At 41.5% G+C, this 14458-nt stretch overlaps 2 protein-coding genes across 10 annotated transcripts in view; one reads left to right on the forward strand and one right to left on the reverse strand.

The window, feature by feature from the left end:
* The window catches only part of LOC108049688 (uncharacterized protein CG43867), a 103310-nt gene that overhangs the window by 42485 nt on the left and 46367 nt on the right, over nt 1-14458 (forward strand). The window lies entirely within an intron of this gene.
* On the reverse strand, nt 10926-11595 carry LOC108049692. Its single transcript, XM_017130960.2, has 2 exons — nt 11562-11595; nt 10926-11400 (listed from the first exon to the last, which is right to left on the reverse strand). The coding sequence occupies exon 2, from the start codon at nt 11379-11381 to the stop codon at nt 10995-10997; it is 387 nt and encodes a 128-aa protein (XP_016986449.1). The 5' UTR covers nt 11382-11400; nt 11562-11595; the 3' UTR covers nt 10926-10994.

Below are 14458 nucleotides of genomic sequence, written 5' to 3' on the forward strand. Positions count from 1 at the left end.
TGAATAAAGCACAAAGGTTAATGCAGAAGTGTATTTGTAAGGAGGGGAAGATACAAGAAAAAAAGCAGGCACCATATAATTTTAAAAAATCGATACTATAATAAAATTGGTAGATCAAATCTTTGGTAAATAACTTTTCTGTACTCTACTCTATACTTTCAAACAAATTATACTTTCTTTGCAGTATACTTTTTGTTTTAATTAATCGATTATTGCTTCCTTTGATGTAGCGATTTATTGATAGAACTGGATTTTATGTTGTATATTTTTGCTCTGCACCTTTGCAAGTTTTCTTTGTGATTTTCCAGCTTGTTAAAATTGTTGACGCTCCTTTGATGGCAATTCGATCACTATTCATTGCCTCTTGCGATTTAAGCAAAATGAGCAACTAACTGGTGGCATGCACTCCTCCTGCCATCTTACCATTTTACCATCTTGCCATCTTGCCACTGTCAACAGCCGCAGGTTGCTGCTGGCATAGCCCGAATTTTTGTTTTTTGCCGTTTTTGTCTTTGTTGTGGGCCAACTTTTGACTGCTCAAGCAGCAAATCATATTGCTCAACTGCCGTCCCGCTCTCACGCACGCAGTGGAAACTTTGTCAACAATGTTGAATAATTAAAATGCTCCCTCGGCATCAAGTCTGTGCAAAGAGCAGAGAGCTCCGGCTCCGGTTTATGCACGCGGAGAAAAATCGTACCAACATACAGGTTGTCATACAATTTAAAAACCTTTATTCAATTGTAATAATAATAATTTCAAAAATTTTTATACACTTTTTACAAAATATAATAGAAATAGATTTATAATGATTATTGTTTGAAGACGTAGAATGATGATTCAGGATTTTGAAAAAGATTAGAAAATATGCAATTTATTTTCTTGCTTTTTTATGTTCTTAAGCTTTGATTTGAGAAATGTAAAGCTTATCTTAGGGAGTGGTATCAAAAAATCTAGAGGTTTGAAATCAAATTAAACATAAAGTCCAAAATGTTTTGGTAAAAAACGACATACTTAGTTTGTCAAATATAAATTGCATTGCACTATTGGTTTGTCCAGCTTTATAATTGATTTAAACCTACAGAAATTTCGGAATATACTTATACTTTCAACTTAAACCCGTTTTATCCTCAGTGCACGATGTTGTGAACTGACAGCTCGCCGAAAAGGCAGGCCGAACCAGGGTGTCCTCGGCCTGGTGGCAAAGCTCATCAGCAATTCTCAATTGCTATTATAATATTTTTTGCCTTTGTTGCCGCTTTGTCGTCTTGGCTTTCTATCTCAGTGTGTGTGTGTGAGCCCGGTAAACACCTGATACAATGCTAAAAGGGCCAAGAGTCATTGCTCACACCCCTCTGCTCCTTGGCCTTATCCTTATGCTGCCGAGACTCAGGACTCGGGACTCAGGACTCGCTTAATGCGCAGTCCCCGTGCAGCGCTGAAGTTTTGTCGGGCTAAAAATTCATCAACTTTGTTGCATAATATTTCAATAAAGAGCAGTGGGAGAGTGGAGAGGCTGTGTTGGTGTCATAAAATTAAAGCATACTTTGCAGCGTTGACAGACTGCAAGCTCGGCGAAATTCGAATAGTGCACTGGGGAGTGTTTTTGGGGGGCCGGGCCAAAAAGTCCTCTATAGAAAACATATTGTGGAATTTGTCAACATTCCTGGGGCAAAAGCGCCCCTCTTCCCCCATTCTCTCTCAACCTCCACAGGCGGCAAATTGGCTCGTAAATTAAATGAAGCGTACTTTCGACCTAATAGAATTTTCCATTTGCATTATAAAGCAGTGCAGCGGAGGAGATGAGCTTGTCACGACAGTTGATTAGGAAACTTTTTTTGGCTCAGCTGTGGAACGTCGACCGAGGCAACTGTACTTTTCTGAGTGCCACATAAAGAAGACAAAATATTTTTTTCTACCGTGTGGAATCTCCATAGGTTCGGATCCACTTAAAAATTTGCTACAAAATGTGGTTCCCCGTTTCTCAACAGTATTTAAAAGATTGTTAAAGCACTTTGCTGAACTATTAAAGTATAATGCGTGAATACTGCACACTTTGTACTAGCTGGATGCAGCTTTAATTTCATAAACAGCTTTGGGTGGTGTGCTATCAATATCCCACCATTTCCTCACCCGGTTTGCTGTGCTTTATGGAGATTTTCGCGCACTACGTCCGACCAAAGAGAGAGCTTCTGTATAATTTTGTATAATTTTAATCCAATTAAACTTAATTAACTTGTGTGCAGCTGAAAGTAACTGTAAACCAGTCGGCCATTTTGGTGCCGCCCACCGTAACTCCGGGCCGTGGGCCTCGTATCCGGACGTAATTATTACCACTTACGGCTAAATACTCAAGTTTCCTGGCAAATTGTTTGCTCCTGCTCCTCGGTGAGAAAGTTTAACGAGTGTGTGTGTGTGTGTGTGTGTGTTTGTGTGGCAGCCGCAGAAATTCCCGTATCATACAACCGCAGCAACAAGAACAACAGTGGAGTGAAAAGTTTTAGCCAAAATCAGAGGTGGGGGTGGGGTTAAACTTTTCGCCTTAATTCCCAACCACCACCCACTTTGTTGTTTGGCTTTCGCTGCTGCCGCTGGCCACTTTTAGGCGCATCAAATTTATGTTTTACCTTCAGCCGGGGCATAAATCTTTGTTATGCGCCAAAGGATCGCGCATAAAAGTCCAAAGAGCTAAAAAATCTCACCCGCTTTTTCCGGAGTCGCGTAATTATTTTCGTCCTTTTTTCAACTCCCTCTCGGCTTCCGTTTCTCTTTTACACTTTTTTTTATGTTTTTTTTTGGGCATTCGGAAAGTTGGCCAGGCTTGTGATGTGCATTTCATCTGCTGCTTTTAATTAAGGCCCGTTTCGGCCGGGAAAGCCCATACGTGCACTGAAAAAAAGGTACTTAGATTAACAAAAGACGAATTTAAACATAATGCTGAATTTTACATGAATGTTTAATGCGGTGTTCTGAGGAAACTCAAGCCTTTTATTTCCCCTTGTACATTTAAGTAACCTTAATAACCATTTTTTTCTAAAGTGTACAATTCGTTTGAGTTTCGGATGTTTGTCGCCGACTTACTAATAAGTTTTAATAACCTGCGCGGCTTTAGATGTATCAAATAGACTTCCCATTAATCAAGGGTCAAGCACCAGAAACGATGTTGGGGGGGAAATGTATTTTATACCGCGTTAGTTTTGCACCAGTTGTAATCTAAGTTAATCAATGTTGCCTCCATCATTCTCGCCCCTTCGCATCAATCAATCAGCGGCAATTGCCTTGACATTAGCCATAAATTACGTGAATGAAGCGTTCCGGGAATACTGAATCGGAACCTCGGTCTCCAGCCAATGAGCCGCATAACAAACTGTAAACGGTTTCCGGCTGGCTCCCCCTTTTTGGACTGCCCGTAAATTAAATAATACCGTTACGCAAAAGGAGTGAAAAAGGAACGGTCGCAAAAAGGAAATCTAAACCAAGTGCCGCAGTTTTTGCCTGTGACTGTCAGGCGGTGAAATATATATCGATAACTATTAGCAAGTGATGCATGAAATGCGATAACATTAATTAGCCGGGCCAACGAACCACAAGTGGTGACCCCGATCCCCCCAGTTCCGCCCATTCTATATGGCACTAACGGCATGTGCATACCAATACGAGTCTCGCTGCGAAAGTTTAATTACCAGACATGGCTGTAGTAATAAAAATAATAATAACGATAGATAATTCATGGCGGGAATACAGGCCACAAATAAGGTTCAAATTTGATACGGATGGAGAGAGGAAACCTTAAAATTTCTGGTACTAACATAAAACATAGAATATATTGATCCAATTTGATAACCAAATACACAAAGTTTAAAAACGTTCCCCTATTTTCTAAATAGGTTTCTATGGTATTCCTGCCTATCATTTCTTTTTGAGATTCTTCTTCTCCTTGAGCTAAGAATGAAAGAAATTTAAGAAAGTGCGACTTACGCACACACGCATGCATAAACTGGAGTGTGAGTGAGTGACACAAATACGAGACGACAGATGCCACTTAGAGAAGAAGGAGCAAAGACACGGCGAAGGAAGGAAGGATGTGAAGGATGTGGAGGGGCCGGAGGTGAATGAGAGGACGGCCATGTTGGCAGCCATGTCAACACTTATCTTTATGAGTTTCCGCTTTCTGTAAAGTCATTGACATGTATTTTTTCTTTCTTATCTCGCCTTTTGATACCCCGCAAACGTTGACACTTTGGGTGTGCTTCATTTAAAAAGAATCTTTAAGTCGGGAATGTTATGAAAATATTTTAAACCTCCACAATATTATTGCTTTTAACATCTATCGCTCTATAGAGCTCCTCAGTGATTTGACCTATTATAATAATATGGGAATAATTAGGAAATCTCAGCTCATTGACAGCATTTTTTTTGCAACAGCTTTTCCCCCAAAAATAAACTCAAAGCTTGAGTAGAGTATGTTTGTGTGCTTGTTGTACCCAAACGACTTGAGCTCAGTTGTCTATGATATCCCCTCGAAATCATTGGAATCTTATCTGGTTCAGTTTCGTACTCCTCACAAATTGTTGAAATCGCAAGTGTGCTTTTAGGCGTTAAATGCTATAAATTACTTTTCGAATGGCATAAATAACAGTAAAGTCATTGAAATTTGCCCAAGCCCCCACACACACACACACACATCACACACACCAGATGGCGCCACCAGAGGAACAGTCTTCGTCGTCTCGTTATCAGAATATTTCCCAGTGTGTTTCGGTGTGTGTTTATGTGACTCTGTGGCCATGTATGCCTTTGATCCTGCCCTGGGGAGCCACTAAATGATGATTTGCCTTGGGGCGTAACCAGCAGGCAGAGGCGAAGGGAGAGGCGGAAGGCGAGGGGGATAAACTTTAATTTCATAGATGAACAACCAATAAATGTGTGCAAGTTGCGGGACAAGTGTTTTAAGTCCCTCAATCAGTGTGCTCTCTAGAGATCTTGTGGGTGTTTGCTTTGATCCGCTTTCTATAATTTTGTTAAAGCTTTTGTTTTAACTTAAACTTAAATTGGAAATAAATAAGAATTTCCTATAACTGGTGCATCCTTGATCTCCTTGAGTTGATCCATTAATATTGATAAACTTTGCATTTTAATTGCACCACTGTCAACTTGACTCTCAATTGGAACCATCACTGTCGCAAACAGCTCTTACTATATGTAAAAAAAAGAAAAGCAATATTCTCGTTTCATACTTTTTTAGCTCGCCTCGTGGAGCTAAAGCTGTATATATTTATTTTTATTTGGCCGAAAAACTCAAAGCGGAACAAAAGCGGAAACCTGCAGCTGATGCTGCTGCTACTTCTGCTTCTGTTCGTTCCCATTCTCGTCTGCCCTTTTTATGGGCCCTGACAAGCTCTCACGCTTTTCACTTTTATTATCCTTTATGTGCGATTTCACACCTTCAATTGCACAGAAGGCGGCGAGTGCGAGGAAAGAGAAGCTTGCCACACGTAGCAGCAAATCAAAATCTTGAATTTATTCCACATACGAAGCGCATGAATTTCAAATTACTGTGGGAACACCCACATGCACAGGAATACTGACCCCTTACCTCCTGGCTCTTTGTTGGAAAGTGTGCAACACGTTGTGTGGCAGCAGCATACCGCAAGGTGCTGCTCCCAAGCCCTATTCCCATCCCCATCTCGTCCAGGATAATGACTGCTCAGCGTTGGTTTGTCAACATTTTTAGGGCTTGGCTTTTGCAAGCGACAATAGTAAATTATGAAATTCTTTCAGAGACATGAAGTTTCAGAAGATTCCTCACTAGTTTGTATATTCTTCACCGGAAGATTTTCTTGGCACCTTTGACCGCTCCAAATATTTTGAATGGCTATAAAAAAAACAAGAGAATACATACGAAATGCGATAAGAAAAACAAAGAGGACGAAGGCAAAGGAGGCAAACGACTCATTTGAAATTCATGCGGCTACTCACTGGGTGCATAAAGCAATCAAATCAACCACAAAACTCCATCTTCACACACTCACTCACACATATACTTAGGGGTTTTCTTGCTCTTCTTCGTGAGATGCCTTGCCCTTTTCGACTTTCTCGCTTTTTTTTTTTGCCTTTGCTTTTGTTTTTTTTTAACATTTCTTTCTTGGCTTATACACGTTTCACTCGTGTAAATAATAAATAAGCTAAGCAGACTTTTGTGGCGTGCAAAACGTTTCACTTGCCTCTCTCTCACCTCCAGAGATCGGAGGATGTGGTGGCCTAAACGAGGCTATCGATTCCAAATCTCAACCAAAAGTCAAAGACGAGAAGCTTAAGCAAAAGCGAAAGTTTGCCACTTGCTCAACCCTTTGCAACGCCTCCTTAGCCCTCATTTCAACCCCCCCACCCATGATTTATGCATGACCCAGAGGAGGTCGACCTAAACAGGGATGTTGTGTGGGGGTTAAAAGGAAGGGGAAAGGAGAAGGAAGAAAGAGGAGTTGGCCAAAGCTGTTCCAGATTTGCATGCGAATTGTCCAAGTTGGATTCGTTGGCTTTGGGGCAGATTTGGAACTGGGCTTACCAGTAAATACTTTGTTCCAATTCTTCAGGGCTCTGTTGTGCGAACGTAGTGGGTATTTAACAACACTCGCCTGGATTTTAAAGTCTTATTTCACAAGCAAAACAGCTCTACTTACTATTTTTACATAAGTTAACTTAGTTTTTGAAAAAGTGAATATACTGGGGCGAAGAGTATAAATAGTATTGTATTATTTACGCGATTAGTGTATTCTGTCCAGTTACAAGATCGCTACGAAGGTACTTTAGAAACAAACATAGATGATAATTGTAGCTTGTGTTATTTGGCGACTTTACTATGGAGACCAATTCCATCCGTTGGATTTGTGTATATCTACTGGTATCTATATTTTAATATCACCAGTAAATTATTGATTTCGGAACAGCTCTTCTTTAAATCTTTGAAATCGCGCTTCAGTTTGTAATCCTCACACATTATTTTCCCTTTTACTATTGCCGTTCTGCTGGTGGATATTTCGAACCCAATTAGCGAATTTCCCACTGCCTGGTCAAATTATGCTAAACTTCTCTCTTTTCCTCCTTTTCCCTCCGATGCACCCGATTCCTTTGTCTGTGTCAAATCAATTAGGAAGTGCAATTAATTAAGCGCAATGCACGAAAATAAAAACTCCGAAAGAGGAGAGAAAATCACAGAAGCATGGAGAACAAGAGAATCTAGCTTTGGTCAGCTGGGCGGAAAAGGTGGGAAATGCAGCATAGAAAATCACAGAACCAGCACACAGCAATTTGTCTTTTCCATCAATTATTTAGACACAGCAGCAAATAATGATGATGATGGCAGAAGGGCAAGCATAATAATGAAAGTTGGTAGGGAAAATCGTAGGAGGGAAAACGTGGGTAGTGAAACAAGAGTTTCAGCCATTGCCAGTTGGCAGTTAATTAATTGAATCCCATTCAGTAAGGTGTTGCAACAGACTGCAATTGCAGCAAAACTTTTTCCCCAACTGAAAGAAAAGGTGGAAGTGTGCGGGGTCAAGTTGCGTAACAAGTTTGGCGCATAAAGTCATTAAAGTTTTCTGATTCGATTTGGCGTCTTATCCCTTTCATCCGTTTCCCATTTTTTGACTTCCTGGCGCGCGCAACTTTCTAAGCTTACAAATTAATGACGCCCTAAAGTGTGCTATCGAAAAGGGGTTGCAAAAGTTTGGCAAAGAGGTGGGAGCCATAAAAATATCGCTATACCTTAAACAGGGAAAATTGTAAAGGGTTTCGCTTATTTGTTATGCATTATTTATGATTTCCCCGATTAGTCCCGACAGAGCAGCAAGAGCAGGAATAATGGGGAGAAGTGGGAAATCGATTGCTCAGCGGAAAGCATTTAAAAATATATTGTCAACAGAATGCGGGTTGTCCTTCCATTTACCTACCCCCATTTTCCCCCAAACATACGCTTAGCTAGCGAAAATTTCTCGCCAAAGGGGATTGGAAATGATTGTGTCTGTAAATGTGGGTTTCTAGCACTCTTATCAGTCAAAAACCAGCAACACCATTTACAGACTCCACAGTCGAGCTACAGAGAGTACATCACCAAACCTGGAAATGAGAAATTAAATAACCTAAACGTACATTATTTAAGATAGATTAACTATCAACTTCTTAAAGTATGTATGAAAAATAAAAAAGGTTCTTGATAATAGTGTAGAAGCTCACTTCTTTATTGAACATTATTGAAGTGCTCATTGATCAAGGAAAATTGTAGTCCCATAAACAATTTGCAGAGTGGTCAGTAAGTAGGTTTCTTTCTGGAATTGCTCATTTTAGTTCTGTAAGCCAAGCAAATTAAGTTTGACTTATTTTATGATTGCATTAAAGGGGCTGGGTGAAAAATACTTGGAGCTGTCACTACAACTCGACTTCACCCCCGGTTTTCTCCGTGCTCCATTAATTTAGCAACGTAAAACCAACGCACACACAATCCCCTCTTCATCCCCTTTTGATCCCCTTTTCAGTGCGTCTCTGCCACGCCCCTTTGATTGGTCACGTGCCTTGCACAGGTCACCCCCCTGCCTACGCCCATGCCCTTCCCCTTCCGGCTTTTGGCTTCAGTTCGTTTTGATTGCTTTGTATCGATTACAAAATGCATTACAACATTTGCCACATGATAAATAACACTCTGGAAATGGGTGGTGCTGTTTCAATGGGCGGTGGTTGGGGTGGGCGTGGTTGCACTTGAAATTAATGCCTACGATACAGTAACTGCGATGGCAGAAGAGTGGTTCATCTTCGGTACAGTGTCTACTTCATTTTTTTAAGCTTTGGCTTTCTGTCCTTCCCAATTTTGTTTACTACCTTCGTTTGCTACAGTTGCAAATTCTTTAAATGGTTGTTTATAGTTACTGTTTCTTTACTATTGCTATATTCCTAGACCTGGTTCAGTGTGACCATGCGTCATTAAACTACTAAACCACACTGCTTGCCAGTGCAACACCCCCATTTAACCCTCTGTGGACGTTGCAAGGACATTAACCCACACGTGCCTGAAACTTAGCTAGCTATTCTTTCTATTGCTATTCCTTGAAAGAAATAAAATGCAATTGCGTGATTATTGAACGATTTGTATCAATTTACAAGAGCAAAGGCACAAAGGCTTTGTGGGGGGGGGGAGGTTGAGAAACGACCGTTGGTTCAGTTCACAAATGTTTATTTATGCATTTCACTTGCTTATGTTATTACAACTCCTCTCCGGGTTTTGGGGACGAGGGGAATGATTATTGATATCTGTATCCATACATGTTCACCCCTCACCGCCAACCGTCTCCCCCAAATACAAACTTATGGCAAACACAAACCTCCGGGGAGGATTGCAGCTCAAGACATTTGTCGCAACGTGCGAAAACTTTTCCGCACAACTGTCGTTCCCCCTTCTTCATACACTTGTTAGCTACTCAAGTTTATTAAAGTGGCATAAAAGTGTCTTTGGCGTCTAATTGATAACGATTAGTCGGAACGGAGCCCCAGAACGACTCCAAAACTAAGTCCCAACTCTTCAAAAAAAAAAAGTGTAATTGAATGGAGGCCATTCCAATTGAAGAGCCGTTAGTCCATACAATTACTCCAAAAGTTGAGGTATTGAAAGCTGGTTTAATTTTAAACAAACAGTTTGGAGTCTTTGCCTTGTAATATGACTTATAACGTTTACAGCAATTTACAAGTAAGCCCAGGACTCATCCTTCATTAACTCTAACTCTACATGCTCCGCCATACGCTCTCGAGAATAATTGTTATGTTAGTTTTACAGCTTATCGAATGTGCTCTGTTCGATACAGCAATTTATCGATATTAAACTTGGCTTCTTTAATGGCTCGAGAAGAAAAGTTCTCTCGGGGTTATGGGTTCCAGGCTACGGGGAAAAGTTATTGAAAAGTCATAAAAAGCATAAAATACAAAAATGGCTGGTGGAAAAGCTAAGGAGCTGAAAGGACATAAACTGGAAAAGCCACGAAATTGTTTTCCCCGTTCGCCGTAGCACCACCCTTTTTTGTAAATCATTTAACACGCTCTCGATTTTTATTTTAATGACATCTTGGCTTGGCAAAGTTGGCCCTAATGGCTTAGGTCGGAGCACTTTGGCAGGGTCATAATGGAGCCTTGCAGATAGATTGGGGTCCTTAAACTCCTTCCCCATCGAAAACCCTTGGAGGCTGTGCAAATTTGTTCGCAGGCGTCGAAGGCTGCTCCTGGACTGCATATCCTGTAAACTACTGCTGTGTTCCCTGTGTGTTAATGATCATCATGAATATTCCGACATTGTTTGTTTGTTTGCCTTCGCCAGTTTGCTCAGCCAAAAGGTTAATATATGCCCAGCCAAAAACTAAACTAAACCCTGCGGCATTCACACAGTGAGAACGAGAAAGAGGTAGAGGTCCTGCTAAATATTTGATTAACTTTCCCGTGTGTGTGCGGAATCAACTTAATTAAAGTTAAACAAGCAGCTAATCAAATTTTTATTACACAGTCTTAGCCACAAGGATTCCTTTACCTCTAGGTCCGCAAAACGTGGCGTAATTTCATTTTAAAAATGCATACTCCAAAGGGGGCCACGTGTTTGTGCAACTCGCAGAGGAGCACACGGCCAAAGGATTGTCTCCCTGCATTTTTCCTCTTTATTTCGTATGTGTGCACAAGGCCAGAGAATTTCCTCGGTGGGTAGAAAAAAGGCGGAAGTGGTTCAATCTGCCGAGTGAACAGGGAAAAATAGTTTCCATTTTCGTGTGTATTAAAAAGAGATCCAAGCTGAATCCTTACGAGCTGAAGTAGTTTTATGATAATAATACAAATCAATGAGCAAGTCTTGAAAGGATTTTTCAAATAAACAAAGCTTTATGAAAACTAGAAAGACATACAATTCGATTTAAAAATAAGTCTCTTTTAATGTTCGTGAGGGTATTAATTCGTTCTTCATGGGGGTTCGAAATCAGGATACTCTCGAGGAGTAGCCGCCCAAAACTTGGTCGCCCACGGAGGACCCTTTGAGCCACCAGGCTGTCCACCTCGATGGCATGCGATCCTCATTGGCGTCCACGTCGTAGAGCTCCTCCTCGGCGGCCCAGGAGCTCAATGTGCTCGATGTGGCGATCCTGGGCGGCAGGGCCATCAGACTGGGACTCATGCTGGGCAGCGATGGCTGGCTGGTGGTCACCTGGCAGGACGAGGAGGGCGACAGCTCGTTCAGCTGGATGTCCGAGTGGTAGTTCTTCGGCTGGTGCTGCAAGTGCTGCTCCTGCTGCTGCTGTTTTCTTTGCTTCTGGCAGGGCTTCGGGGAGGAGCTGCCACAGCACCCAAGCGAAAGGATAAGGCACATGATTTTGCAAGGAGAAATGCTAAGGAGAAATGCGAAACGTACAATCAAATCTAAGGTATTTCATCAAAAATCAAAGAAAGGGTAGTCATATCAAAGTTTTTTTTTTTTTTTGTGCAAACCAAAAGAAAAGGTTTTTTCTAAATATTTAATATGATCAAAGACAAATGTCTGTTTGCGGACCTGTTCCCTATTATTTATTTTGATTCACCCACGGCTTCTCGCTGGGAGCCTCCAACTGAGGTAATGCACCCCAGAACTGTTTGCTTTTATAGCCGGCAAGTGCGAACACCTGCTCACAAGAGTCCAGTGTGTGGGTACAGTTGTGTTCAATGGAATCCCGATAGACCAGCGTCATCAAGGCCCTCAAATTCCCCCCCAAACAACTGTTTTTGGAGCCTCATTATGCAAAATGATGTCACTTATGTTAATTTCAAAAATGCACTAGACTGCGTTCAGTATATGGTGCATATATTATCGGGATTATCGGTTGGCAGTGGGTGGAGGGGGTTAGAACGTCAGGCCGACGACTACCACCTATTGTATTACCAATTTGCGAATGCAAATCAGAAGCAGAGCGCAAATTTCACACCAGTTTCGGATTAAATTTAAAGAGCTTGACATGCGACGCTCACATCAAAGTCGATAATGATGATGATGATGGTTGTGAAAGAGGAGCAGGATGTGTGGCGAGGACCTCGATGACATCTTCGATGACAACACCGGAGTTTCTCTTATTCGTGGATCCGGCCACTGGGATAGTATCCTGCACCAAATCCGGCTGTAGATGCACATCTGCGCAAATGTTAAACTCCTCCAAACGAGAGGGGGAATGGGAGGCCCTTCGATGGTCGAGACTCCTATGATTACTGCTCCTGCTAGGACACTCCTTTGAGGCAATCTGGGTCACCACCACTGCCGACTGCTGCTGCTGATCCAGCAATTGATCGGCGAAGGTCTGGCGATCATCGTCGCGCTGCTTTTGGCAGAAGACCAACATTAGACATCCGCCCAAACTAAGCATGATTCCGCAATTCCCAAAGGTCCGGAACTCCAGGGAGGCCTTTATAGGCCCAAATTCTCAGATCGATTGGTGAGTTTTCGTATGCCAGCTGGCGGCTGTTTGCTTATCCGACTTTTCGGAGAAGTTGGGACCAGCCTCCACCGCCTCCGCCTCCATTAACTTCAATTTCAATTAGCATTGCATACTTCCCAACGGATCCCTGACCAAAAAGTTTCTCCACTAATGAGTTTTGTAATTATACGAAAGTTGAAGCTGAATACAAAAGCCGAAAGCAGCGGATGGCCGGAGGCTTGATTTTAAATTTATACTTTCTTGAAAGATTTACGCGGGCTGAGAAATTGTAAAGCGATAATTGCTCACGGGGTGTGGAGGAAAATGAGCAAAGTATAATATAATAGAACCAAGTTTTCAATGCAAAGCAGTTTGCCATAATGATAAACCAACAGTCGGTGCTAATTTACAGCTTATAAATGTATTTCAGGATTGGTTAGGAATCATAATTTTGTTTAAAGCCTTCGAAGTAAAGTAGTTGTTTCATTATTCAAATATATATATATTAATGGGTACGTTTAAAAAAATAATCTACATTTTTAAATGTATAGATTTTAGATTATCTAATATATTTTATTAAAACATAAATACAACTACATAGACTTCCATTTTATGCTTGAAATAGCCGGATTTAGCCACAGCTTTCCCAATATAAATGTTTACTTTCCGGGTTTTTCCACATTGCCCCGCTTTGGTGACTATGGCAAACTAGAAAAATATCAATGTCATTCGCAGGCCCTTGGCTGAAATTGGGGGTTGTTGTTGGAAAATGGTAAATGGGAAAGGCACTGTCCGTCCAAAAAAGAGGGAAAAGCAATGCAAAGCCGGGGGGAAAACGGGCTTTGTTACTCTTGTAATGTTAGATGTGTTGTGTCTGTTCTGGTGGGGAGTTGGGATACCAGGTTCCGGCGCTCTGGGGTTCCGGGGATTGGAGTTTTCCCGCTTTCCCTTGGTCAGCCGCATCATTGCGGTTTCAGAACTGCATTTTTCGCTATTCCCATTTGGCGTATTTGTTTATGTCTGTGCGTGTGCTCGCCCGTATTTGGGGAGTTCTAGAATCTTTACCCAAAGGAGGGGAACACTAAAAGTGTGTTCTATTTACGAAAAATTTCAAATCTACAGAAATTTCAAAACTGAAGGTAGTTCAAATTTGGTATGATGCTATATTTTATATTTTATATTTTAAATTTTAATTTTTTTTTTTTTTTTTTTATGTCTGGCAGGGTATCAAACATTCCCATCATTTTGTTTTGGAAGCTCTTCTTTTTTATGCTGCTTATTTTTAGCTTGGTCCGTATATAGTTTGCACTGGTCTCGTGGTTCATGACAAGCCAAGCGCATAACCGCAAAACGGACGCGTAGAATAGTGAGCGTAAAAGGGGGTGGTGGGTTGGTGGTGGGTGGTGGGAGGTGGGAGGCTGGGCATATGGTGGCTCACGCAGTTCCATTTTCAATTTGCACTGCATGTTTTTCGGGGCTTTCTCGGTTTCTATGCCAATCTGCGTTTTTCATTCGCTCGCTTCAATCTCCTTTTTTATGCGCCCTGACGCCACACACCACCCACCACCCACCGCCCCCCCCTTTTCTCCTGAGCACCCTGACAACAATCCACCCCCTTTTTTGGTTGTTCGTCGCCCCCTTTTGCCCACTGCCCCCGTATTTTGCTTTTGTGGTCATGCCCACTTAATGCGTATTTAATTAACGTTAATTGAAATTGATTTATGTATGCAGCGTGCGTACACCCCCCTTCAAAATTTGCGGGGGGGCTTGAGAATCGGCAGAGATTCGAGGGTTGACGCAATTGACAAATTTTCGGCATATCGAAGCATGAAAAATTTTGCGTTTTTGGGTTCATTAAATTGATTAAACAAAATGCAAACAGACATTTTTGGGATTTTTCGCACGAAGGGATGAAATGGAGGAGGAAACGGAAATATGGTTGTATCAGTGCAAGGCGTAAAAAAGTAAAAAATCGTTTAAACGAGAAGGAATTTTTAGGTGAAGA

Source organism: Drosophila rhopaloa, unplaced genomic scaffold, assembly GCF_018152115.1.
Source record: "Drosophila rhopaloa isolate 14029-0021.01 unplaced genomic scaffold, ASM1815211v1 contig_3, whole genome shotgun sequence".
NCBI lineage: Eukaryota > Metazoa > Arthropoda > Insecta > Diptera > Drosophilidae > Drosophila > Drosophila rhopaloa.